Source organism: Aspergillus flavus, chromosome 1, assembly GCF_009017415.1.
Source record: "Aspergillus flavus chromosome 1, complete sequence".
NCBI classification, from domain to species: Eukaryota; Fungi; Ascomycota; class Eurotiomycetes; order Eurotiales; family Aspergillaceae; genus Aspergillus; species Aspergillus flavus.
Genome location: NC_092406.1, coordinates 5,440,936 through 5,467,170, shown reverse-complemented (window position 1 = coordinate 5,467,170; position 26,235 = coordinate 5,440,936). Strand labels below are relative to the sequence as shown.

Genomic DNA, 26,235 nt, shown 5'->3' with positions numbered 1-26,235 from the left:
GGTCAGGTCTTAGCTTTGCATCTGGATTTCCATCCATTTAAGGAAATGTCTCTGTCTCCCTTTCCATTCTCGCGGGTTGCACTCGGCACTTGACTTTTATATGGGAGTACATACCATTCAATGGTCGCGTAAAAAAGCCTACCAGTTCCCTTGAACTTTTAGGTTCCATGTTCCCATGTTACTCTGCCGGTTCCGCCGGACAGATCCATGGATACTACCAACCCAACCTCGTAGAAAAAACTTACTAGAAAAATTCAAGTAAGCCAGTTGAATAATGATAATAATGAAAAGGAAATTGGGAGGGGAAGGAGAAAAATCGCAGAGATTTATCGCTGACACCACCAATCATGGCTCTTATTTGTCGAAATTGATAATGCACGCTGGGACTTTTTTCCTCGGAGTATAGTACCTACATATACATCCATTTCTATGATACTTAACGGAGATGCCCTGTCTATAATTAACTGTCAATGACACAATTTTTTTTTTCTTCTTATTCCTTTGGAAAAGCGGTCTGCGCGGGATTTTAAAGCTCGGTCACTCTACAACGTTGTATTTGTCTATCTCCGCTATACTTCTTTGGGGTTATTCCCCCCTCGAGCTTGATTCATGCACTCCTTGAATTGTATGTCGTACAGGGCTGTGTTCGGTAGTAAAGTAACACCAATTCGGGTGGATTAAGAGGTTGGTTCTATACCTGGATGGTGCGCTATTAAACGCCCTGAGGTTCTGACCTGGTGGCGAGGGGCAGAAGAGGTTCGTCGAAACAATAATATTAACATTAATAATCATAGTCAAGATTTTAAGGAAAAGAGGAGGGGGTAAAAAAGATCAACCAAGGTCAAGTTAGAACTGCAGTGGCCGCGTGGAGACGAATACATAGGCAATTATGATCAGCGAAGACACAAAAGAGTGCAATGAGGGTCGTGTCTGAGCAATTATTGTTCCTGATGGGCACTCGTGATTGGTAGCATGACTCGGCTTTTGCACTGAGATCTGATGTTCTCCAATGCTAAACTAATGCACAGCCTCAGCGGATGGATGGACCAAGTTACTACTATGTCTGAGAACTCCGTTATTCCATAAGGTGCTACTGTTTGTCTTAGATGAAGAATTTGAATGAAAATCTGCTTGTCAGATGACTGTAGATGCGTGGTTTTACCACCACACTGTCTGTGGCATGCGAGGAAGTGGAGGCTGCATACGTCTCTTCCTTCCTTCCTTCTTGTGGTTCTCATATCTATAACTGTCGGTGACGGCTTAGTACTCGGGATCTTCTTTCTTACTTGATTTTTGCTTTTTTCTTTCTTTCTTTTTTTTTTTTTCCCTATCTCTTTTTCAGGTTTTCCCTCGACTCTCCTTGTATCATTTTTTAGCATGGGTATCGCGGATCCTTCGAGGCAGCCACATGACAGCCACAGTCTGCGGTCAATGAGTTGTAATGGTGACAGACAAAGAATGTTCCCAAAAGCTGATAGATACTAATTTGTTGGGATTGTGAAGCTGGGAATCTGATTGCTTAGCTTCGCTATATCCTGGTTCTAATTACGAAGTGCAATTCATAAAGGGGTCCAAAAGAAACAACCTCTATCCCCACAACACTCAGATCTGGCAGTTGCTCGTACTACACTATCGAAGTGGATATTGCCTAGGCTTTCGATACGATACTTGGTCTGATCGGATCAGTTTCAGCTCTACTGATGTCATACTCTCTCGGGTTTACCTATGCCAATCTGAGCTCGGACACTTTCCGACAAGGGCCTTGCCGGCGTACATCGCCATTGCTCCTGCGTGGACGGCCTCACGTACCATGTACCACTATGCAAATGTTAGAAGTAGGGTGCACCGGAGTATAGTGTACCTTGACGTACATTTGTACGTATTTCGGGGTACCTTGACATGACACGTCCACTGCTGATATCAAAACGAGCGATCGGACATCTGCACTCCCCTTCGTACCTGACAGATGTCTATTATTGGCACTCCTACAACGGTAAGGTTATCACGACGCCATTTCTCGGATTAGGGCTTGTTCGGCGTCTGACGTCGCACCACTCGGCCCTTCGTTCCAGTTTCAGTCATTCTCGACCGGATTGTTATTGATCCACTAGCAATAGTTTGCTTTTAGTTACAGAATCCCAATTTATTATCTATTTCAGTCCCCATCCCAGGAAAAATTTTTGACTGATCTAAATGTCCTTGAACAAGTCAGAAAAACGAGGGAAAGAATTACAAAAAAGCAAGGAGGGGCAATCATTTTGCTTACACTAGAAGCAATGGTGTTGACCTCAACCCATGGTCTCGACTTCCCATGCTAACTCTTTCCTGCATAGGGTAGTGATTGTCCGTTGGCCATTGGTTTCCCCAGCCTCTCGGCGACAAGAAGCGGCAGACTGATTGGAATACCGTGGTCACGTCGTTAATTCGTGGATAGTGACTCAAATTATGAATTCTTCCTCCACCTCTGTTATGTGATTTTGTCTTCCCCCCCCATCTTTAGCTCGCTGAGAGTTAGATCCACATTGGGTGAGCTACACTCCAGAACGCGGGCATCATTCTCCTCTTTTAACCCTGTCTCTACGATCATTGCCTATTATTCGATTACAAAGGCGCGTAGCAAGAGAGTGGACCCGAGAACAAAAAAAAAAAAAAAAAAAAAAAAAAAAAAAAAAAAAAAAAAACAGGTGAGGTCTAAGCTATGAATCTGACACAGTATTACATACAATAACTTAGTCTTGACAGCCCTCGTGGTTATCCGAACAAGCGGGGCGGATGGATTGGAGATGAAAAATTAGTTGCTGCCCCGGTCACGTTTTCCGCGCTCCCCGACCCGTACTCTCGACTACTTAGGGTAGGTAACTGAGACAGAGCCTTAGTATGTTCTGGTTAGTACATTATGTACAAAGGCGATCTCCTTCGAAGGGGCCAGCCCTGGTAAGGCTGTACAATGCATTAATGTACGCCACATCCCGTACAATATACCCGGGTCGCACCTACAGCCGTACATAATAGTAAGTACCGCAATCATCCGTCGACGACTTCCCGCCAGAAAATCAACCAACCAGTCAGACTGATGCGCAATGCAGTACCATCCAAGAACGTACCGTCCGGGCGTTGTGGCAGTTAATAGGTGTGTACTGATGGCGAGTCAGGAATACTTGGGGGGGTTGAACCTAATAGTTGCAGGGGGCTAAACTGTAATGATTAGGGTCCAAGTTCTACTGCTAACCCCCGAATAACAACGTCCGATCATTATCTGCATATCTTGAGCTAACTACTAGTAGTGCTAGTCACTGCTACCGACTAACCTTTTCACATAGATGACAATTAATGAATTAATTAATTCATTCGCCAAACTTGGAATCGGCTAATTTCTTTCTTATTCCTCATTCTTGAACTTTCCCCCCTATAATACTAATTAGTCGGCACGCACTCCACTCGTCTCCTTTTGTCCTTTTGGCCTCGTCTCTAAGATTTGCATTGCTTAGGTTGCCGGCCCGGAGTGGACCGCTGCGGGCCCCATGGGGTCCTAGCTCCTCGCCCTCATGCTCAAGGTGAACCGTGGTTGAGTAAGTTATCTAGTAGTGCTAGACAAACCGAACCATGCCGCTGATACTTCTTATGATAGGACGAACCCTCCCCTTCAGTCGATGCTCAGCCCATGTAACAGAAAATAAATTGAAATCACTCTACGGCCAACCATTGGCTGGCAACCATCTCCTGACGTTTTTCTCGTGACAAAGTACTATGCAGATCGGCCTGGCGATGCTACCACTGGTTGATTCTTTGGATTAATGAGGTCCTGGTCCTTGGCCCCGTAATGACTGGCTCTCCTCAAGTGAATCTTGCTTTTCGCATATTTCTTGTCGTTCTGCGAAGGAGAGCATCCCCGAAGGAGCATAGTGTCTTCCTACCCAAAGTTGACACCCCCGAAACCGCTGCTTCGATTTGTTGAAAGTCTAGCCAAATGAGGCTTCATCATTCGCAAATTGCTAACGAAAGATCTACCTCCCTCTTTTCCCTCTCAACACTAATCCATCGTCGAGCGTCTGATATCGCGGGCCACTCTACCATCCTCGATATGTGGCAAGGCATTTCTGTCTCTTCTTTTTTTATTTTTCTTTTCAACTTCCTAGTGATCCGCGTTCTCACATGTGGCGGGCATTATACGAACGATCGAAGGGACGGGGGAGCTCGGTACCGAAGAATGAAGATACTTATTTCTCACTGCGGAGCTTATGATGAAAAGGAGGAAAAAAGCCGTTGGACCTTTCCCAGATGATTGTCGGTCGCCAGTCTAGTCGGAAATCTTCGCTTTATCTCTAAGGTATGTCATGCGGGCATTTAGGTTCAGCGGTTTATCGATCCGTTCCCCGTCCGTGAGTATGATCTTGGCTTGCTGAGAGGAAACTCTTACTTCCGTATATGATTTTCGCCTGTGGACGATCTTTTCTTCTAGGAAATTGTGGATTATCCACTTGAGGTTTCTCCCGCGAGGTGCTACAGGATCGTCCGGCTCGAGGTATTCTGTCTAACGGAACGGAGAGAATCATTGACAGGAACCCCGAAGGGGCGAACGAAAAAGCAAAGAGAATTAAAAAAAAAAAAAAAGTATTAAAGAAAAGACATAACCTAGAATAAAATAAAACGGAAAAAGGAAGAGGAACAGGATGCGCCGTATGTACTCTTTCCCCTCTCTCTTTTTGCATGATTGATTTTTTTTTTTTCTTTTTACATGTCCTGGATTGGATGTTGCTTTTTCTTGTATTTTTTTTTCTTCCCTTCTGGCATCTCCGCTCCACCTTTGGATCGGGTACCCAATTTGCTCCCACAGTTCTTGCCTGGAGTATACCAGAATAGGCAATTGTCCAAGTTACCCGATTTTCTCATTTATCTAAACTTTTGGTGTAACACCCTGAAAATTTCCGCAGTGCACATTCCATCTATCATAACATCAAGTCAAGCTCACATAGAGCACAAGTTTTACTATTCCCAACCGCGTTAGCCATCTGGAAGGAAATATTGTCACGTTTCATACAGTTTTCAAACCGAGCGTCGTATGAGCGAGTACGTACGAGCTTAGCGGTACTATTCGGGCTCGAGCGACATCCCTGTCCTTGTAATCTAGCCAGTAACCAATCATGGGCGAATTCCCCCACCATTTCCAAGAGTATTATTATAAATTTCTTTTTTTTACTTTCTGTGCACTGCCCAATCGCCGTGCGGAGTTTGGTCTTTTATTCGTATGGTACGCTATCTGGCCTGTCCCGTCGGTCGTAGCTCTTCGTGTCTGTGAATTATTACCCTTGTTATTTAAGGATTATTTTTTTTTTTAATTTTTTATTATTATAATACTAATATTATTTTTCTTTTTTTCTTTTTACTTTTTTTCTTTTCTAAAGAATTTTGGCAAGCACAAAATAGGCAGTGCTGAAGATGGTCCTGTCAAGATGCAAGACCTGGTCCTGGTCGAACATCGAATCAGGTACGACTTGCTTGGACTAGAAAGGCAGTCGCAACCAACCACAGAGCACAGATGAAGAGGTACATCCTTTGACTCCATCCTATCCATACTTACATCGTCAGTACGGAGTATACATCTATCTTCTTCCCTACGCTTTCTCCTGCTCCTCCATGATCCCTATTTACTACTCGCTACTTCTTCCCTGATCGTCCCTGGGCCTGTGTCCCGGTCTGACCCTTTTAACTCCGTTTTATGTCTTTTTTGCCTTACCCGCACCCACCATTGCCCCTCCGTTCATTTCGTTTTTCCCCTGTACACAAGAGAATAATATAGTCTGCATGCTTCTTCTGCTTCTTGTTGTGCGCATACACTCGGTTGTGGGCGACTCGGGTTAGATATCAGGCATCCAGGCGCTGCAAGAACTCATCCCTCGTGGGAACCGCATTGTTGCTTGCTTCAATTCGGCACATATCTACTACTCCTACCACCACTACTACTACTTGCACGGCAGCTTGTGTAATCGCAAATTCCTTATGCTGAACATGCATCCTCGTTTATACTATTCTTGGGTGTAGAGAAGGTCCAACTTTCTCAGATACCTCGCCTTACTTTTTACCTGCCCATTGAGCCATTGTTTCCATCGCTTTCTACATATTTGTTGACGGCCTGGTTGAAACCTGTCCCAGTGCTGCCAGAACCCATAGTAACCTACCCCTTTTGTTTCTCCCTTCTGCATCGTGCTTTCATGATATTCCTCGCTTCTGCCGCCATGGACACAGAGAGCACACACGCCCAAGATAATGACTATACCCAGTCGCCTTGGCTGGATTTGGGAGGTTTCAGCCCTTCCCAGCAGTCACCACCGCTTGATTACCATGGGTTTGGGTACGGCATGCTGCCTTTGGAGTCGGCGTACGGAGTGTCTGTACCACCCCCGTATGCATCACTCCCATTAACTATGCCCTCGAATACGTGGCCCAGTATGATGTCGACTCACCCTCAGCACCCATTTCCAGAGGGAAGCGTGCCGGCGGTGCCCATACCACCAGCGGTATCGCCAGTGACACATAACCCACCACCGCCGCCACCTCCACCGCCGCCGCCACGCAAGTCATCAACGAGTAACTCGACACCGAGAAGGACGCTTACGGATGATGATCGTCGGCGAATGTGCCTGTATCATGAAGAGAACAAAACCGCCAAACAAACAGACATTGGAGGTCAGTCTTTACATTCACTTTTTCTATTCAGGTAGACATCAACTGACAAAACATGAACAGCGATATTTGGAGTGGAACGAAGGTAATAAACCCATGCATTACCCTCTGATTCTGATTCGAGTGATTCCCGCTCTGACACGTTTTTCATCTGTTGAAGTACGGTGTCGAAAGTGCTACGTCAGAAAGAGAAGTATCTTAATCCGGATGATGGAACACGTTCCCCCATCAAACGAGCCAAGGGAAGAGTTCCCGATATAGAAAAGGCTCTTTCTAACTGGGTGAGAAACTACCAGCGTCACGGCTATCCCCTTAGCGATGAGATGATCAGGGAAAAGGCTATCTTCTTCGCCAACACATGTGGTAGCCCCGATGGCAAAGAGAAAGTGCTGAGCACAAGCTGGATGGAAAAATTCAAACACAAGAATAACTTGATGGGCTTGAAGTCCCGAAAGAGCTCTTTCAGCGCCAAGAGTGATTCGGAAAGCCCCAGGCGTCTGAGTATAAACTCGGCGATAGCATCTGCCATACAGTCACCCAGCGTCCTTTCGCCTATCTCTCCCACAGGGTTTGCGACCCCTTCGCCATTGTCACCCACCCAGAGCCAGGAGAACTTCAGGCCAGATAACCTGCGTGACCTTCTGGGAGACTATCAAAACGCGCGCACTACAAGTACCATCTCTATTGATACCACATCTTCTGTCTCTGCCGGCGTGACCAGTCCAACATCAACACTGGTGACAGACAGTCCTTTCACTCCCGCTAGTCAATCACACAACCCATCTACGGATAGCAATCAAAATAGACCACGGAGCCAAACGTTCCCTTTCATTGGTGTCGACCCAAGTGTGCTGTCGCCTGATGAACAGCCTGATCAGCTTTCACCGAAGACTGGACTGCAGCAAGCCACTTTACAAGAATCACCATTTATGGATGAGTACAACCCAAAGGCTATTCCTAGTCTCGATACCTCATCCAGCACAATCAAGCGTAACCGCAGCAACCCAGAAATCAAGGCAAAATCCATTTATCCACCATTATTTCCGAAGTCAACCACGGTTTCGCCTATAAGTTCACCTGGCTCGCCGACCCAGGATGAAGCTAGGAGGGCATTGGAGTTGGTGATGAACTATTTTGAGCACCAACCCACCGGCCTGGGAGCCCAAGACTATCTAACCATTGGAGGGCTAATGGAAAGGTTGGAACTCGCCAAGTCCCAACAGACTACGCTCCCTGGCGGCCTTACTCGCATTGACGAGCATGATGACGGCCCGCATTTACATAAAAAGCGAAGCATTCGCAGCCTTGGCTAATATCATCCGTTTGGCCGTATTCCACAAGATCGATCAATCATAACATACGATTTGCGATCGGGTGTACGACTTATTTCCAAGCAGTTGGGTAACTGCAGATGATTTTTATTTTTATTGACTCTGTTATACTTTTTAACATTACCCATATCTCGATGCAGCATGCCTCCCTTATTCCCTGCTTTATGGGTGGCCGTTTGAATTTGACTTACTGCATTTATACGCCATGCTCGATGATTCCGTGTTTCATTAAGCCAACACAACAGTTTCTGAGGTTCATTTGAAAAACAAAATCAGAAGATACACATGTGAAGAGGGCGACCTCGATTGTATTTAATCACTGATATTGATCCTAGCAGATGGTATGGCATGGCTCACAGTCCATGGGTGGAGTATGGTTTTTGTGATGCATGGGCTTAATGGGTATATTTCGTTATTATTGCTCTTTTTCATTTCTTTCTATTTCCCTCATTCCCCTCTTTTCTTTTCTTTTCTTTTTCCTTTTTTTTTTTTTTTTTTTTGCTTTTTTCTGTTTTTCTGTATTCGAGACTGTTCAGACGGGACAAACATCATCTACACTGAGATCGCTCACGCGAAACTGCATGGGACCATTACTATCACTACATTCATCAGCATTTAGGGTTTTCGGACGGAACGGAACGAGTACATGCAAAACTTTGGGCTATCATTTTCCTGGTGTGTTTTTTATTATTTATCTTCTGGTTTTTTTTCTCCCTTTTTTTATGTCTATCTTCCAAGGTTCCATCACTGTTAATTTCTCACCGCAATTTCTGCGTCATTTTTCCTTGATCTAATTCCTTGTATATTTCTTCCAATTGACGCATTGTGCCTTGTCCCTGACGACAAAAAAATGGGGCTTGCATGGTTTGGCCGATTAAGTGCATTTCATTGGGCTCTTCGTGCCTTAGGTGCCTCACTTACATACACTGCCTGCATCTCGAACCCCGCCGTGAGCCAACGCCACCTGTTAATTGTTCTGCAGACCTTATGAATTTTTTTTCTTTCCCACCTTCTCAATTCTTACTGCATACGATTGATTACATTGTAATAATTTCTAACGTATTATGTTGTGTTAATTTCGTCCGTTAACCCCTGAGCCCTCAATGCAACTGGACAGGGACAGGGCTTTCGTTGCAGGTCACATTTTGTGGTCCCGAGGGAGGGAGCAGAAATGCATGAACCGAACGAGATCCATGAATACCGACTGGAGGCCTGAAGGCCTGAGACCCTAACCAGGTTTGATAAGGTTATCGGCCTACCAATACTCTGTTGCGCAACACGACTCTCAATTTAGCCGAGGCAGTGCCTGTCTCTAATGCCATTGATCTATTGCTCTAAAACTTCTGCCCAACGGGGCAGGGTATCACTAAGCTATTGTTCACTCTCGGTGAGATGGTCCTATATTATAGCTCTCTGTTGTTATTATATCTATCGGTATACGTGGGTTTCAGTCGCTGTCTAAAGACACGCCCCGGTCTTCCATCAACTCCGTTAGGCTGCGTTCTGATAGCTCGGGGAGAAGCCTTGCTAGAACGGTTTCAATGATCGAGTAGATTAGATGCTTATTGCAATACTCATCGGCGAATAGATCCAGAATGTCGTTCTCAATTGCCGCGAGAAGGAGCGACTCTTTCAGATCATCGTCCGATAATGGGTCAGGTGATAAGGCACAAACTGGTTCCGAATGTTGGTGGTTCTGTTCATTGGGAGCCTTAAAATGCTCTTGGCGTTCAGGGGGCGTTTGTCCAATGACAATTTTCGCTGGAACGCCCAAGAAGCGCCGCGCGATGGGACGAGGGACCAATGACAGGATGCTTACCGCGCACCTTCGCTTGATGGAAGCGATTTCGGCCGCGGTGGGACGCTGTTCCGGCGATAAGGAAGGCGCAGTCGCGGAAATACTAGTCGTTAAGACGCTACTGCTGGCGTTACTTGCGCCAGCGGCTTCACTAGGCGGGCTCGTCACCGTAGGGGACGCTGGCGGTTGTGCGGGCAAATACGGAGCCGGAGCGCCGTCTTGATTCGCGCTGGCCGCCTGAGTCGAGCGAGCATTCGAAGGGAAAAGTGCCGCCCTGGACGCGCGGAGGAGATTGGGCAATAAGGTGGGGGTCAAGACATGATTCTGAATGGTCTCGTGGAGGAACCTAGTGGAGTCAACCATAAAAATTTTTCGGACCAGGGTTAGCCAGACGCTCCAAACGAGAGACATGAAATCAGCAACAGTCAGATAGCGCAACACAGACGGATGGAGGAAGGTCGGACATGGTAGGCGGTCGAACCCCAGACTGTGGAGAAGCGGTCCAGAGTATCAAGGTCCTTTGCCTAGAAAGGAAGTTGTGTGACGCCGATTGAAGGGAGGGTCACTCATTGAAAAAAAAGAAAAAAAAAAAAATAAAATAAAATAAAATAAAATAAAATAAAATAAAAATAAAAAAAAAAGTCAAACAAAGAGAGGATGAATGGCTGGGTGGAGACCTGATGCGATCGGCTTGGCCAATGTGAGGAGCTTGGGCCATCGATTGGTGCGATTAACAAGGGCCCAATGCTGAAGATGACGACAAGTGGAAATGGCGGCGAGACTCCCAGTCGTCATCTCGCACGCATCCCCAAGAGAAGGCATTCTTTCCGAGCCGTACCATAGGCTTCATAAGGCCGTCTAAACACCGGTGACCGCAGCCGGGATTCGAATTCAGAGCGTCCCCGCGAGGGATTTCGCTGATTGGCTCGAAAATTAGGGAGGGAAGCGAACTTCGCCCTATCCATGCCAATCCCTAGAAGTCGCATGGCTATTCCCTCAACCAATCCTAGGATGATCGCCATGATTAATTTCATGTATCGTTCCTTAGCGTTGGTTTATGAACGGCGAACTGAAAGGCGCCCACTTTCCGGCATAAGGATAAACGGATGACCTTCCCTTGTCGTCGGCAGGGAGGCACAGCACCAATAGCATTGTCAAGTCCATTGAAGGCTATGGGATTGTCTCCCCATCGTTCCTTTCTTTCCTCATACTTATTTTCGGGCTCTTCCTTTCTTTGGTGCCATTGTCTGGTGGATAATGTTTCCAGAATGCCGGAGTTGCACGGATAATGGAGTCGAGCGGGACGGAAAGGGACGGGCCAGCCCATTCAGAGTTGATTGACAGGGGAGCGGACACGTTCTCCCCCTTCGGAATGGCCGAAGCCCCAGTCAATTTCGGGCAGGGAATGACCAGTCAACTTCAAACCTTCCGGTTGTAGTTGAGAGGACAGACGAGAAAGGGGGCGAAGAGTATGACGACTATCGTCATATCATCATAATAATAGTAGCATCACGCTATGATGATGAGAACTGTTCATAGGCTCATCGTCATGGAGTAATTCGGCGGTAACTCAAATACGAACACGGTAAGTTACCAGTATGCGCCGGTCACACCTCGTAATGACAGTACGACCGTGCAGGGGCCCAACAGGCGAATCAGGGTCAGAAACTGGGAAAACGAAGGATGGCCTGTGCATCCACACCAAGATCAAGTGATCGTTGCAGCATGCGAGCAATGCGCATCAGTTGCATCGTCGTCCCGCTGGGCTTCTCGACCATCTTCCAATGACTCGTCTTCGATGCCCTGACAGGAAAGGGTACTTTCCAGCACCAGCGTCGATCATGGTTCGGATATCGAACCGTACCGCTTCTCCACAGCTAAAGTTCCCACCCTCCTAAAGTTACTCCGTCTCATCTGATAAACCAGTGATAAGAAGCACGAGTAACTTCGCGGGAATGAGAGAAACGAGAAGGATAAACAAAAATAGACAAAAAGACACTCAAAAGTAAATGTACAACTTACCTGTCAAGAACACTATCCGTGTCACCTAGTCGACCTGGACCTGCCAAGATCAAGTGTTGAAAGAGTGCCACCAGCCCTCCCAACCATGGCATCCGCCGGGGAATATCTAATAGTTGCGAAAGCATGCCGTATAGTCCATAATTGAGAACGGGACGCTTCCGAGGAGGGTTGCATGGAGCGGACGCCTCGTTTACGTGCCCGGTAAAGGACGAGGACGAGGCCACTGGAGTGGATGCAACGCTTAAAATGCCCGTCACAATGAAACGTAAGGTCACGTAGGCTAGGAAGACAAATTGAAGGATTTTCCACACCCAATCTGGGATCCGTAATTGGACACTTGACGACGAATGATGTTTCTGAGAGTCTTCCTGGGGAGAAAGCAGGTCGAACTTTTGTAACTGATTCTGTCTATGTGGTACTGCAGTTTTTGCATCAATCTCATGACTCTGGCGACTTCCCACCACGTCAATCAGTTTTGTGGCACTCTCCCACAAGAACCACCCCTCGCACATCTTCCCACTAACTTGATTTCCAATGATTAGATCTGCCAAGATATCACAAACTAGCGTCCGCAAGCAGGCATTCTTTAAATCCTCTGTTGGCAGGAGCACAGCCAACACCCCGCTCACCAATAGTTGTCTATATCTGGCTTCATTATCGGCTTGCTGGGTGACGGTGTGGGTATCCGTCGGGTCTGGGATTGGAGAAAGGCTCGGATGAGGGTTAAGACTATGATAAATCTCGCGAGTTGAGGGGGTAAGACCAGATAGCCGAGACTGTTCTCTGGCTAGTCTGTACGCTGATTCCAAGACTAGTTAGTAAAGATATGGCTCAACAGTCCGAAGACGATTTTAGCTCCACCCTTACAAATAATATGCGCTTCAATTAAAGTCGGTATCTCGTCCAGAAGTAGCTGTGAAACATCAGTGTCGCGCAGTCTCTGTTCCACTGCTCGCGTACAATGCGCAATCACCTGGATGACTTCGTGGACAAGAATCTGATCCGATGTAATTTTTGAGTACCAGGAGAAGACGAATTCTTTAATGATAATCGCGATCAAGGCATACAGCTGACGATCCACTTCATTTGAGCTTGTAAGTGGAGGTAACAGTTCTTCTGGGGACTGTGATGTTGATGCGCCTCCAAAGTTACCTGCCTGGGAACATAGGACGCGACGGATTAAAGCGGTAGTTGCTTTGTCGCCTGTCGCGTCAGTTTGAGTATCTCGGCTAGAGGCCTTATGTAGCCGGGGTCGATGTGAAGCCCGAGACGATGGCCGCACATTTGCTGAAGCTGTTGACTTGGAGCGGGACGTTGTCGGCCCAGCTTTGAGATGTGAAAGCGGATGGAGCCCCGGACGAGAAGGCTCGCCGCTCATTTCATTCCAGTGACGGTATCTAATAATACTTTTCCAAAATTGAAACTGTAAGAATATAGCAAATGTCGGATGTCACATCGAAGCCGTCGTCGATAAGGCAAGGGGGCAAATGTCAACAACTCCAATAGTACAAGGACAATAAGTTCTCGGGGAGTTTCTTTTCCGGGGAAGCTGCGACTGCGATGACGCTGTTGCTCCACGCGGAGATTCCTCTTTGGGATGCGCTCAGGGCTTAGGGCTTCCTCATGTTGATAAGGAGTCCTTATCAGTGATCTCCCCCCGCCATTGTCATCCATGGATCAGCTAACCTAACAATTCCATAATAATATCTATCCCCTGAATACTCATTAAGTTATCTATATGCGCCATAGAACGCCGCGATGCACTCGTCATCTGATATCCCTATTCCTCTATGGCTAGACTGCGATCCGGGTAGGTAGATTCTGAGCATGTGAGATATAGATATACAACCTAGTCAGTATGCTAACACAGCTGTTCTCAGGCCACGATGTGAGTATAAAATGTTACCACAAGTGTATTTCCATGACCATAGATTAACAGATATCTCTGGGGTATACAGGATGCATTTGCCATTCTTCTCGCTGCCCACCATCCCTCTCTGAATTTATTGGGCATCACCACAGTCCACGGCAATGCCTCTCTGGAGAACACAACCAACAATGCTACAAGGATATTGGAGGCCATAGGGCGACCAGAAATTCCTGTATATCCAGGTCATAAAAAGCCTTTCTGTAGGCCTGCAATTCATGCGCCGAATATTCACGGTAAGTATTCGCTCTTAGCCACTAAGCTGCCTTAGCCAGGTCCCAAGCTAGACAATGATCCCTCACACCTCTCTTCCAGGTGATTCTGGTATTGATGGAACCGAACTTCTACCGAAGGCTACAAAGTCCCCAATTACAGACAAGAACCCAATTCTGGCAATGCGAGATGCCCTCCTAGCACAGCCAAAAGGGACACCTTGGGTTATAGCAACCGGGACCTTAACCAACGTAGCTTTGCTCTTTGCGACGTTCCCTGAAGTAGCAGAGCACATTCAAGGTCTAAGTATTATGGGTGGCGGAGTTGGTGGAGGCTTCACAGATGCGCCTATGAGTCGACTTGTTGGTGAAGAGTCAAGGATTGGGAATATCACCCCTCTGGCAGAATTTAACATCTACGTACGCACACCCTCCAGTCCTATTTTTTGCCTCTCTTTTTCTTTTCCATACCGGCGATTAAGATTTATGTCTAACGTCACGTTGATTTTGCTATAGTGCGATCCAGAAGCATCACAGTCAATCTTCAGCAATCCTGTCCTCGCTTCCAAGACAACTTTGATCACTCTTGACTTAACACACCAAGTCCTCGCCTCGCACTCTGTGCAATCCCGCGTCTTGCATGGTGGTGATGACCTTTCGGTGCCTCCAACAGTCCTCCGGCAGATGCTCTTCGACCTCCTTGTTTTCTTTGCGTCAACTTATGAAAATGTTTTTGGACTGACTAGCGGGCCTCCCTTGCACGACCCTCTTGCGGTCGCGGTTATCCTGTCGACCCTCAACCCAGAGTATGCGAAGCGGCATCCCGATCAGGTCTTGAAGTTTGACGATCGGAACGGAGAGCGATTTGATGTCGACGTCGTCACTGATGGTCTCCACGGGACCGATGTCGAGCTAGTCGGCGAGCTCGGTCGGTCAAAGGTTATATCTGGTACTACCGGAGTTGCGATTCCCCGGGGGGTAGATCTGGATGCGTTCTGGAATATGATACTTGACTGCCTTAGACGTGCAGATGAATGCAATGCTGCGCGGAAGCTGGCGTGATATATATATATGATAGAGATCATCTGTTTAACCCTTAGACGGGTTATCCGACGATTAGACAAGCTATGTAAGCTTATTTGCCTCCCCTAGAGATTTCAAGACTTTTGCAGATCATTTGCGCACTCAAGAGCTCAATAAGATGTTTATCGTATTATAACTTTGTCATATACCGGACGTAAACCATACCGCTATGCAACAAGTAGTACTATATAACAAGCCCAGAACATTGACTGCGAAAAGTCACAGAGCATATTACCACTCCCGTATACCACCATCGGGGCCAAAGAACTCCTTGGGCTGCCAGGGCTCAGTGCTCTGCGCCACGCGCCGGACAGTTTCCTCATCAACCTCGATACCCAGTCCCGGGGCCGTCAAAGCATCAACATAACCATCCTTGACATCGAAGACACTAGCATCCTTGACATAACTAGTGATATCATAATCACCAGCTTCGGTGTTGTAATGGATTCCGAGGCTCATCTCCTGGATAACGAATTAGGAGTGGCAAGATCAACCTGCATACAGGCAGCCAAGGCAATAGGACCGAGAGGACAATGTGGTGCAATAGCAACATCATAAGTTTCAGCCATGGAGGCAATCCGTCGTAGCTCAGAGATACCTCCGCAATGGCTGATGTCGGGCTGGAGGACATCAACGCTAGCATCCTCCAAAAAGCGCTTCACATCCCAGCGACTGTAAAGACGCTCACCCAGTGCAATTGGACACGACACCTGGTCCGACAACTGCTTGATGCCCTCCGGGTGTTCAGAGAGCAGAGGTTCTTCAAGGAAAAGTGGCTTGTGCGGTTCAAGCGCCTTGGCCAATTGCTTCGCCATGGGCTTGTGCAAACGGCCATGGAAGTCCAGCGCAGCATCCAGACCCAACGCCTTGACAGCCTTCAGACGCTCGACGCTAGAATCCAACGCTCGTGGGGAATCCAGCCAATTCACGTCCTCCGTGGCGTTCATCTTGATCGCTTTGAATCCCTGTGCCAGGCGTGCTTTGCCGGCTGCTTCGACGTCGTCGGGTCGGTCACCGCCGATCCATGCGTAGACGGAGAGCTTATTGCGGACCTTTCCCCCGATGAGCTGGTGAATTGGGACGCCGAGTTTGCGGCCCTTGAGATCCCACAAGGCGATGTCGATACCGGAGATGGCGGACATGAAGACGGGGCCACCGCGGTAGAAGCCGAGACGCCAGGTCATTTGCCAGATGTGTTCGATATCACTGATCTGTTAGCCCTTCTGCGTCGTAGTGCTGAGGGGATTGAGGGGGGGAATATACTCGGCCTCGTATCCCTGGAAACGCTTGCACAGCGCATTGAGCGTTCCTTCGACGGCTTCTGTGTGCCCTTCGAGGGTGCTTTCACCCCAGCCGTGGTTTCCATCTTCATCTACTACTTTGACGAAAAGCCATCTGGGAAGGACTCGGAAATACTCGATGGTCTTGATCTTGGCCATGGTGATTGCGGGGAAGTTGGAGAAGATAACGTGGGGAAATTAATCGTTGAACAGCACTACAGGACTGAACGAAAGGCTCAAACTTCGGATTTTGTATTTTACTTTGAGGAAGAGAAAGAGAAGAAAAAAGAAAGAAAATCTGAACAGAAAAGGGGAGGAAGGGTATAACAAATGACATTATTCATGGGCTCATTCGAAGCTATGCCACGCGAGGGCGACTATAATAACGTCTCGGAGATTCTCCGCATCGTCTAACCCGACTTACCGAATGATGGAACATAGGTGGACTATGAAGGTGTCAGGGAGATGACGTTCAACACTTCGTAGGGTGACTCAAAAAGCTAGGAGCTCAAGAGGTTCTAATTCTAACTCAGGATATGAAAGTGTAGTTGAGCATGGTATGCAAGGGGTAAAGTCCCAAAACTCCTTCTGTCAACATTCTCGAAAAGACCGACAAGTTCAACTTGTAAGAGATCATAGAATGTGTGCGATGCGTAGCCTTTATACCTGGAGAAGGCGTAGTGGGGAATTTCTCCAGTAGAATCGACGAGTCGACATAGGACCTGGTTGTACATACACTTCTGAAGAAGGATTCTAGAATTCGAGAAGTTTCCCGCTGCATGTCCAAGCGAGCAATAAATAATTGTCGGGGAACAGAATAAAAGGCAAATAGTACCCAGTAGTGAGATGGGGAAAGGGAATGTGATGCCTCTTCTAGCATACGATTTGACATGGAATGAATAGGGCTAGGATTGAATCACGTTCCCTGATACTCCCCCAATTAGGCAATCCAATGGACTTCTCCGGTTTTTCGGGTGATTTTCGAAAACTCCCAACTTAACTCGAATCATTCAATCTTCTTCACTCTTGTTACATTCTTCATCTTTTCTTCACCCCCAACCTAAATGGTTTCCTACTATCCCAGTCACCCTGAGGAGAGGTAGTAGTATCTGCCACTCACTGCAATCTTTGATCGCATGTTTGCCCCTTTCCCTCCATCTGCAGATCTTCGACACTATCGTGGTTGATCCGTCGGCGGACTGCGCCCGCCACTCAACCGCCTTCGCCTTTGGACAGACATGCCGCCGGCCAACTCGCCTTCGGTAGGTCTCTCTTTGTTTTCTTACTTTCGGTTCTGTGCTGCGACGGGGTCGGGAACTATACATACATCTATCCCCTTTCCAACCGTGGGAGGACACCGAGAGATAACGCCGGAGATGGAATGATGGATATCTGGTTCCCGATAACGTGATTACATGTGCTCCATTTGAAACCGATACTACCATATCATCTCTCCGTCCAATATCTCATATCTTCGCAGCAGAATACCCCTCACTCTCCTTCCGCTTCCTCGCTTCAACAACTCAGCGTCATCTCCACTCCCCTTCCATCTCTTCCAGCTTCCGTATCCGACGATGCTCATGACGATAACGTGAGCTTTCTGCGATCTCGAGTGCGCTCTCCACCCGATTCCTCCTCTTCCCTGAGTCGTCAACGCCGTCGTCGACAACAGACCTTGCCAGAGCTCGATCCCATGGATGTGGATGATCCTGCGGCTTTGCGCATGTCAGTCGAAATCAACCGTCGCATCCCCATCGTGCGCCGTGAACACGATTCCTCCAACAGCAATAACAATAGCAACAGTATGCCTAATTATGAAGGTCGCATCTCCAACCCTCGTTCACTTTATGGATGGGCGCCTGCCTCCGATGACGACGTTGAGGAGGATCACGATATGACCTATGGACCACTTCAGGATGGCAACACTATTTCCTCCTGGTTTGGACGGTTGTCTGATCGCAACGCGCCTAGACGTCCTATGCGCCGCGACCCCGTCGCTCAAGATCCACACACCTTCTTAGAAGCACCTCCGGAAAGCAACACCCAACGTTTGAGCGATCATTCTCCGTTGTCGACAACAGAGGCACTGTTACAATCTGTGCGACGCCAACCGCGGTTTTCCCGGACACGGACATTGCATAACTATCTATTGGATCGTGAAAGAGCAAGTCAGGACTTGGAAGAGAGCAGAGAACGATCGGGCACTGCCGCTACGTCGCGGGCATACAGATTCCTTCCTAGTAACCGTGGTGAACCGCACCGACTCCTTACACACAATGAGCTCCGCGCCCGGATAAATGCCCATCGACAACTGCATCTGGATAACCCTCCTAGTCCACGGTTAAAGGAGACCATCAAATACCTCGACCGTCTACGATATTCAAGTTCCTTCGAAGAAAGTCTGACTTCGGCGGCCGCTGGGGGGTTCGTTCGGTTGGATTTCTTGCCTTGGGATGAGGATGATTTTATTCTAGATACAGCTTCCATTGCGCCACCGCCAACATGTTCCTGGCTCCAGCCTGGGATGGTTTTCTCGGGTTCTCAAAGGGCTGCCAGCAGTGCCAATTCTTTCTCTGCCCCGCGAGTATCGAGTCCACCATCATCACACGACCCCCTGATTGTCAACGGAAGTGAACAGAGCGGCAGTCGGATCCCCGTACAAACAACCAGCGGTCGACGGTACATGGCCAACAATATTTATAACCTCGGTACTGGTAGAGACGAGAACTGGCCCGTCAAAGTCACCATTCATAACATCAATCCGGAGGAGATGACCCTCTCAGGGACCATGGAGGCATACAACATTCCCGACAAAACATCACCATCCCACGATGCTCATATAGTTACATTTCTAGAAGGAGAGATCATCGACTTTAACACCCATACACTCGAAACCAAGAATTTCAAAGCCGATGCCGAGATCGACTGTACATACTGGCGTGAACTACAACCGTTCAAAAACTTGTCGGATGATGCGATGACGCGGAGCCTTGTAAGTCGGAAATGGATAACAGAGGAACTGTCCAAGGGTTGGATTTTGATGAGATGGAAAGGCAAGCTTCTACTCTAGCTTCCGTCTGGGCCCCCAGCATTGCTAACCCAAACACAGAACGTTGTTTCATTACACCCACCGACTCACGACAGGGACTCACGATCTCTGGGTTTTATTACATCTCCCTGCATCGCGAAAGCGGCCATATTGAGGGACTATACTATGATCCGGGAAGTTCACCCTACCAACAACTATCACTAAAACCGGAGAGTAAAAGGATGGTCCGGCCATCCTATAGTTTCCGCTAACATTTACATTACTTCCTACCGATTTGGCGTAAGGTCGGCCTCTTCCAGCAATTCGCATAGCGTGTCGTCTCTTTCCGCGTGGCAGTTTCAGTAATTATTTCGTGTCACTTACACACTCGTACATCACTTTGCACAGCTCCACAAATACTCATCTGTACCTTATAGAACAGACAATCCTACATACCAATCTACAATGTACATACCACGGGAAAGATATTCCTTCAATCGTACATGCCATTGGCCTATACTAGGATAAAAAAAAAAAATAGAGATCATGGTCCAAAGACAGGCAACTCAACCCCAATCAACAGAACAGTGATGAGACATAGGGAAGACCTCTCCCGAAAACAGAAAAAAGAAACCCACAAACACAACCATTCCATCAATCGAACCCGAATTAGCCTATCATGACCCCACAATCCCTACCCTACCTCCAAAGAGCGAATTTACTGCTCAGTCTGGAAGTAGTTGAGGAGGACAGAGCGCTCCTGGGACTCCTCACCCCAGTCCTTGACAACGACGCAAGAGCAGTTGACAACCTTGCGAGCGTTACCCTCACGGTCAAGCTGGCCTAAAGATCACAATCATTGTTAGCCACACAATCCCCAACTCTCACATATTTTCGACCAAGCGTGGTTCGCTCTGGGGGAGAAAACATACAAAGACCGACCCATTCACCAAGCATCTTTCCATCGGGAACCTTGATGAGAGGGATCTTGTGCTCGGAGCACAGGGCAATGACAAGCTTCTTGTAGGCTTCCTCCTCACAGCCCTCGTTGAGGACACACATGTGAGCCTGGCGGCGGTCAAGAGCCTTGGCGGCCTCACGGAGACCACGGGCAAGACCGTCGTGGATCAGGGAGATGCGGAGGACACCCTTGAGGGCGTCGAGGACCGACATCTGGCCACCGGCGCCGGCGTCGGCGCTGACCTCGACCTCATCGGCGGCAACAACGGGGTTGGAAACAGTCTCTTCTCCGTCCGACTAATTCATTGAAAGATATGTTAGTTTTGGAAGTGCCTTTTTCAAGGTAATTTTGTATATGAAATGCGTGGTAGTGGTGGGTTGCTAGGTCGCCGTCTGTCGTAGCTCGCTCCCTCGTTCTCCATCTTTTTTTTTCTTATTCGTTTTCTTTAACGTAGCGATGCATTGTATTGCGGGTGTGTGGTGTAGGGTGATGATCGAGTGGAAGGGGATCACATACCATTTTGTCTGATGGTGTTCTCCTTGTCGGATTATCCTCAAAGAGTGAGATAGATAGGTGTGGTGATGGAGTATACTAGAGGGAGTGTGGAAACGGCGATGAGGTTTCTCGCCTAAATTGGGACCGTGTGCCCTACCGTCGTATTATGTAATCTTGTGTTTATCGATAAGAAGTCACATGAGAGCTACCCGCCCATCCACGTGACGTGTTAGGTTCGGCGCTACAATGAGGGGTATTTGCATCTGCACTCCATATTATTTGTTACAGCGTGAGAATTGATGACCGCTGGTCATTCCATTGTCTATCCAAAGTCCTATCGACAGACATCACACATCAACTAGGTATCATAGTCATACATCAAGGAAACCTTCCACCTGTACAGGCTGTCCTCATAAATCGCCGGACAAATACTCTTAGAACACTGAAAGAAAAGAAAAAGACATTAGACGTATGTACTTGGTCGGTGACCATAGCCATTGGTTAGGCCTTGCACTCCATTGGGAAGCCCAGCTGTATCCTCAACATGGGAAGGCCCAGAAATATGCCCATTGGCTTGTGGAAAGCTGAACGCTAGCGGCGCCGTAGGTTCCTGGTCTATATGCATCTTCAGAAACTGGAGGTCGAGTCCATGGAGATGAGGGATGTGGGGGACAAGGTCCATAAAGTCGGAAAGCTGTATGCAAGTCAGCAACCACACCTGGCGTTGCAACCAAGCAACGGAGATCAACGTACCTTAACCCAAAACACATGTTCCATATCGAAGTATTTTGGTCGCGCTTCGCTATCCTTCTGCATGACTTGTCCAAAGGACGAGTTCATGAAATCCGCGTCATCTGCCTGAACAAGCATCCGGCGTGTAACGCGCCAGAGATTCATCCGCTGGGTCGGCGTTGCATCACGCTTTTCCCAGCTGGAATACTGTGCGAGCTGAAGGTCATTTGTCGCTAGTAACGGGGCAACTAGGTAATTAGGCACCCATTTCTCTACGGCAACGTCTGGGGCACAGGAAGGGTCGAGCTGCCGAGTCTCTGCGGTGACGACAGGCATGAACTTCTTCAACCAGAGGTGACTTTTCGCCTGTGGGTCATTGGACCCCACCAGGTTAGCTGCAATGCGAAGTCGACTTGGCAAAGCATCTCGTCGTCGCTGTTCTAGCTCTTCCTGCTCCCTGCGTACTTTAGCAAGGCGTAGCCTTTCTTGCTCTAGTCGCTTCTGGCGCTCATCCTCCGCTTGTTTGATGCGTCGCTGCTCGGCCTCTTTGCGTTTGCGCTCTTCCTCCGCAGCCTTTTCCTTTTCCTGAGCAAGGCGAGCCGCATGAGCAGCACGTTCCTCCTCTTCTTTGTCCAACCGAGCTTTTTCGGCTTCGGCAGCGAGACGAGCTTCCTCTGCCAGGCGTTCTTGTCTAGCCTTTCGCGCTTCCTTCTGTCGACGAGCCTCTGCCTCTGCCTCAGCTCGTTCGGTATAGTCGTCCATAGGAATATCGTTGAGGCCGTTGATATCATGTCTCTCCTGTTCCTCCTTAACCGGCTTCCGTTCAGGTGCCTTATGGGATGGGTTGTCCGTTTGACGTAATGGATCTGGTCTGGACTCTGCATGGTGATCTTCATCATCCTTCCGGCGGGGCTTGGCATCCCCTGTTGTGTGATCCTTTTTGAGGCCTCCATTCGTGATGTTCGGGGTCCCGTCTTCGGACAAGACACGTCTTTTCTTCTGAACAGTATCACGAGAATGCCGCTCGGGTTCCAAGGCACGACCTCGCTCCGGGCTAGCGCTGCTACGCCCACGTTTAAGGGGTGGTGGTCCGGACTTTGAGGGTTCAAGGTGATCAATACGCGCTTTTGAGCTTTCGTCCCGGCTCGACAAAGGATCGGACGAGGGTAGGCTAGGCCTCCTTCGATCTTGGGGAGGTCGTCCAGCGATCAAGCGTCGTCTCTTAGGGGCTTCCTCGCCACGACTAGACTCACCCTCTCTTGGTGGAAGCAGCTGCTTCGGTCTGGGATCCGGACGAGCGCTATCGGGGTCGGTACCAGTAGGATGAGCCGGTTTCGGACGGGCTGGATTAGACTTCTCCTTCAAATGAGCTACGTTGTCACGCCTTTTCTCTTTTGTCAAGGCTGTATCCTTGGAGGCAGGATCCCTATAGCCCGGGCTTCCATTGGTTTTTCTGGGTCGGCCTCCAGGTGAAGGCGAATCTCTGCGTCCAGGGCGCTTGTTCTCCTTGTCTTTATCACGTGCTCTACGTGGCGAGTGAAGGTCTTGCTTGCGTGACTTTTTGGTTCTGACATGATTGTCATATGCATCTCGGAGGAGGTCGTACTCGTCCTCCCAGTTTTCAGCTCGACGTTCCCTAGAAAGCTCGAAGTAAGTCCGATCCCTATAAAGGCGACGGGTGGGGTTAAACTCCGGCTGGTTGAGCAGAATCCTGATAACAGCAAGGTTGCCTCTTCCAATCGCAGCAAGCATAGGAGTGTTGTAACCAGGCTTTTGGGAGCCGCCCTGCACCGGATCGGGATCGGGATCCGCGTCACCCATACCGAGCAGAAGCGAGATCACCTCGTCGTGACCACCTTTAGCAGCTGCAATCATAGACTCAGGATCAGCCTTTTGCCCCACATTGAGGATGTTGGCAACCCCCACGATATCTCCTTTGGCAGCGAAAGCTTGTAAGTTCTCTGGAGTAGCTGTGGTCCACAAGAGGTCATTCCGTGTGGCCTCGCTTCGGACAGTTTTGCGTTTCGTCGTAGCGAATGGCGGGCTACGTTGTCTATTAACAGGTGGCGATTCGCGTGCACTTTCAGCAGAAACTCGTCGGGACGATGTCTCTTTGTTTTCAGATCCAGCTCTCTCCTCAGAACGACGACTAGGTCTTGGGTTGGCTTTAGCCTGTGCAAGCACCCGACGAATTTCCTCGTAATCTTCACTGTCAGATGGAACCAAATCATATGGCTCATCACCTTCAGCATTAACAAGACGGGGATTGGCGCCGGCTGCCAACAAAAGCTTTACAACATCCAAGTGCCCATTTTCAACCGCATCAATCAACGGTGTATCCTTGTCAATGTTCTTGGTATCGATCTCACAACCAGAATCCAAGAGAAACTTCACAATGGGTGCACATCCTTCCAAAGACGCAATCTGCAGAGGGGTATTACCAGCATTGTCGGCAACATTTAAGTCCTCTGGGCGTTCCGCGTGCCTTGCCATGGCTGTCTCCAATTCTTGTGCTGCACAAGCACGTGCAAGGCGTGTACGACCATTCTGATCCCGCTGTTTCTTGTGACCCGTTGGCCTGGCAGGAGAAGCTGAGGCACCATCAACCGATCCAAGTTTTCGAAGATGCGCACTAGGTAGCGGAGATCCACTTGTGGATGATGATACAGACTGTCGGTCTTCCGAGCTTTGTCGAGCATATCCGGTAACAAGTGGCGTCGGTGCCTTCTTCTTGCGTTGCATATCACCAAGCTGGGGACCAGAAGCGGTTCGCTTGTGCACAGATCGGACTGGCGAGGCTGACCGGTCAGTCGATACCGGCCGGGGAAACGTTACACTGCTTAAATCTTTTCGCTCCCGTTCACGAGATACTGCGGGATCTCTCAGGCGAGCAGGACGGCCCGCGTCCCCCTCACCATCGATAGTCTCGCTGAAGCTGCGCTTTCTCGAGGTTCTGGGTACGGAGGTAGTCGAAAGTTCTGGTCTACTCGAAAGAGACTGCACATCCTCAGGCTTCTCTACTTTCACAATTGACGGCGGAGATCCTATTCTTTTCTTCGGACTCAGGAGACGTGGAACACGGTCGCGTCCATCGGAAGAATCGCTATCCGTCAACTTTCTCTTTCGCACCTGCAGGTCGTTAGGAGGAAGATCACTCTCCACGGCATCAACATGGTCATCATCATCACGTCGTTTCGGTTCATGCTGTATGTACTTCCGTCTCTTTTCCGGCGACAGGGACTCGCGGCCCGATTGTATTATGGTTTCTGCCTCCGAGTCAGCCTTGGGGCTGGGTGGCCCTTCGCCGGCCCCAGCAACAGGGTTAACCTCTTTGGCGCGATCGTCCTCTCTCCTGTAGACAGGGAATGGAGAAGACCTCTTAGGGGACCGTGGACCTGAAGGAGATCGGTGGTTCACCTTGACCGCAAGAGCACTGTGTCCGGCATCTAGGGCAGCTGGCAGGGAGGAGACAGCATCAACATCACTCATAGCGGTGGCACTCGATTTCTGGGGGTTCCGCTCGTCATTTTCGGGGGCCGTGGCGAAAGGAAGACTCGTGGTCAGACACCAGCAAGTATGCGCGGAAGCTGGTGCTCGACCACGCTAGATGGCAATGAATGGTTTTTTGGGTCAGTCCTTTGGGTACAGCGGAAGCGATAATTCTCGGCGAGTGGTGAAGAAGGCGCAGGTAACGAGTCGAAATAGGAGGGGAGCAGCAGGAGGGTAAGAGACGAGTAGATTTAGAATTACTCGGGAAGAGAGTTAATGTTGCGGGTGACGGACAAAGAGGTGACTGAAGAGGAAGGAGAAATAAAATAGGAAAGAAGGAAGAAATACAGTCGACAAAGAGAGAAGAAGATAATTTTTGAGGTTCAAGGTGGGAGGGTAAAAGATTGGGGGGAGGGGATTGAAAAGAGGAAGAAAGAGAGAAGAGAAGAGAGTAAAGTCGAAGAGTTGCGTTGAAACAGCCGACCACTCGTTTGGGGTTTAGGGAAATTTCGTGGTAGTAATTTAGCAGTACGTAGTAGAGCAGAAGCAGTAGTCGCAGCACTGGTCTATCGTCCATAAGCGGGTTGGTGGTAATGGTAGGTAATAATTGCCCCAGGAAACTTACCAGCCGGGGGGCTCCTCTCTTGTTTTGGCCACCAAAGATAGAGAAGCACCAATGCTTTTTCGCTAACTCAGAAAAGACCTAGTTATAGGAGTAGTTGTCTACCACCAAGTAGTCATGGGTGATGGTATGATACGGTACGAGAAACAAAAAACCCCATCTTTCATTATCCACTAAGGACGAGAAAAGTACGTTTCTTGATCACATCACCCAAGGCTTTTCTTTTTTTTTTTTTTCTTCTTTTCTTACTTTTCTTATCTGTGGCTATGATACCGATAATAATGGGGTCAATCCTATAAGTCCCATACTTCCCCCTCTTTGAATGCATAACGACCACGATAATACGTAATACTTACAGATGCAGCCGCAACGGAGGTACAGGGAGGCAAGATGAAAGGCCCTTCCGAGTCTCAAGATCCTGTGCGAAGGCCCAAAAAGCGGGCGGGGGCGGTCAAAAAGTGGCGTATGAATGAATTAATTTTCTCTTTTTTTAGGGTGGTGGTGCCTCTGAAACCTGCACATTGGAACGGAGGGCGAGAAGTGGTGCGCCAGTCACCCTCTTTGCAGTGGACTC

The 26,235-nt window shown here is 48.6% G+C and overlaps 7 protein-coding genes across 7 annotated transcripts; 3 read left to right on the top strand and 4 right to left on the bottom strand.

Moving 5' to 3' along the window:
- Positions 1-5,373: 5,373 nt before the first annotated feature.
- Positions 5,374-8,512, top strand: F9C07_2280108 (Tc5 transposase DNA-binding domain-containing protein). The gene is made up of 3 exons (XM_041287851.2): positions 5,374-6,684; positions 6,745-6,766; positions 6,842-8,512. Exons 1-3 carry the CDS (start codon positions 6,210-6,212, stop codon positions 7,992-7,994), a joined length of 1,650 nt encoding a protein of 549 aa, XP_041140097.2. The 5' UTR covers positions 5,374-6,209; the 3' UTR covers positions 7,995-8,512.
- Positions 8,513-9,459: 947 nt separating this feature from the next.
- F9C07_2228704 (PXA domain-containing protein) lies at positions 9,460-13,210 on the bottom strand (the record flags this gene model as incomplete). Its single annotated transcript, XM_041287859.2, has 3 exons — positions 9,460-10,156; positions 11,833-12,631; positions 12,700-13,210. The coding sequence occupies 3 exons, from the start codon at positions 13,208-13,210 to the stop codon at positions 9,460-9,462; spliced, it is 2,007 nt and encodes a 668-aa protein (XP_041140098.2).
- Positions 13,211-13,690: 480 nt separating this feature from the next.
- F9C07_2228703 (Inosine/uridine-preferring nucleoside hydrolase domain-containing protein) lies at positions 13,691-15,033 on the top strand (the record flags this gene model as incomplete). The annotated part of the gene is made up of 4 exons (XM_041287852.2): positions 13,691-13,720; positions 13,791-13,995; positions 14,075-14,391; positions 14,488-15,033. The coding sequence occupies 4 exons, from the start codon at positions 13,691-13,693 to the stop codon at positions 15,031-15,033; spliced, it is 1,098 nt and encodes a 365-aa protein (XP_041140099.2).
- A 252-nt stretch (positions 15,034-15,285) lies between these two features.
- Positions 15,286-16,493, bottom strand: F9C07_11074 (mandelate racemase/muconate lactonizing enzyme family protein; the record flags this gene model as incomplete). Its single annotated transcript, XM_071507548.1, has 3 exons — positions 15,286-15,516; positions 15,549-16,260; positions 16,318-16,493. 3 exons carry the CDS (start codon positions 16,491-16,493, stop codon positions 15,286-15,288), a joined length of 1,119 nt encoding a protein of 372 aa, XP_071366050.1.
- A 906-nt stretch (positions 16,494-17,399) lies between these two features.
- Positions 17,400-19,750, top strand: F9C07_1146757 (vacuolar import and degradation protein-domain-containing protein). The gene is made up of 3 exons (XM_071507626.1): positions 17,400-17,596; positions 17,815-19,387; positions 19,444-19,750. Exons 1-3 carry the CDS (start codon positions 17,573-17,575, stop codon positions 19,632-19,634), a joined length of 1,788 nt encoding a protein of 595 aa, XP_071366049.1. The 5' UTR covers positions 17,400-17,572; the 3' UTR covers positions 19,635-19,750.
- A 98-nt stretch (positions 19,751-19,848) lies between these two features.
- Positions 19,849-20,943, bottom strand: F9C07_2280103 (40S ribosomal protein eS12). The gene is made up of 3 exons (XM_041287861.2): positions 20,840-20,943; positions 20,295-20,619; positions 19,849-20,205 (listed from the first exon to the last, which is right to left on the bottom strand). The coding sequence occupies exons 1-3, from the start codon at positions 20,840-20,842 to the stop codon at positions 20,081-20,083; spliced, it is 453 nt and encodes a 150-aa protein (XP_041140102.1). The 5' UTR covers positions 20,843-20,943; the 3' UTR covers positions 19,849-20,080.
- Positions 20,944-25,967, bottom strand: F9C07_2141618 (uncharacterized protein). Its single transcript, XM_041287862.2, has 2 exons — positions 21,572-25,967; positions 20,944-21,512 (listed from the first exon to the last, which is right to left on the bottom strand). The coding sequence occupies exons 1-2, from the start codon at positions 25,037-25,039 to the stop codon at positions 21,282-21,284; spliced, it is 3,699 nt and encodes a 1,232-aa protein (XP_041140103.1). The 5' UTR covers positions 25,040-25,967; the 3' UTR covers positions 20,944-21,281.
- Positions 25,968-26,235: the final 268 nt, after the last annotated feature.

Excerpts from the sequence above, each read along its gene's own strand:
- F9C07_2141618 (XM_041287862.2), bottom strand. The coding sequence starts at position 25,039 with ATGAGTGATGTTGATGCTGTCTCCTCCCTGCCAGCTGCCCTAGATGCC. Across the intron at positions 21,513-21,571 it reads AACATGTGTTTTGGGTTAAG|CTTTCCGACTTTATGGACCT; the intron begins GTACGTTGATCT and ends ACTTGCATACAG.
- F9C07_2280103 (XM_041287861.2), bottom strand. Across the intron at positions 20,206-20,294 it reads TGGTGAATGGGTCGGTCTTT|GCCAGCTTGACCGTGAGGGT; the intron begins GTATGTTTTCTC and ends TGTGATCTTTAG.
- F9C07_2280108 (XM_041287851.2), top strand. The coding sequence starts at position 6,210 with ATGATATTCCTCGCTTCTGCCGCCATGGACACAGAGAGCACACACGCC. Across the intron at positions 6,685-6,744 it reads CAAACAAACAGACATTGGAG|CGATATTTGGAGTGGAACGA; the intron begins GTCAGTCTTTAC and ends AAACATGAACAG. Across the intron at positions 6,767-6,841 it reads ATATTTGGAGTGGAACGAAG|TACGGTGTCGAAAGTGCTAC; the intron begins GTAATAAACCCA and ends CATCTGTTGAAG.
- F9C07_1146757 (XM_071507626.1), top strand. The coding sequence starts at position 17,573 with ATGCCGCCGGCCAACTCGCCTTCG. Across the intron at positions 17,597-17,814 it reads CGCCGGCCAACTCGCCTTCG|CAGAATACCCCTCACTCTCC; the intron begins GTAGGTCTCTCT and ends ATATCTTCGCAG. Across the intron at positions 19,388-19,443 it reads GATTTTGATGAGATGGAAAG|AACGTTGTTTCATTACACCC; the intron begins GCAAGCTTCTAC and ends ACCCAAACACAG.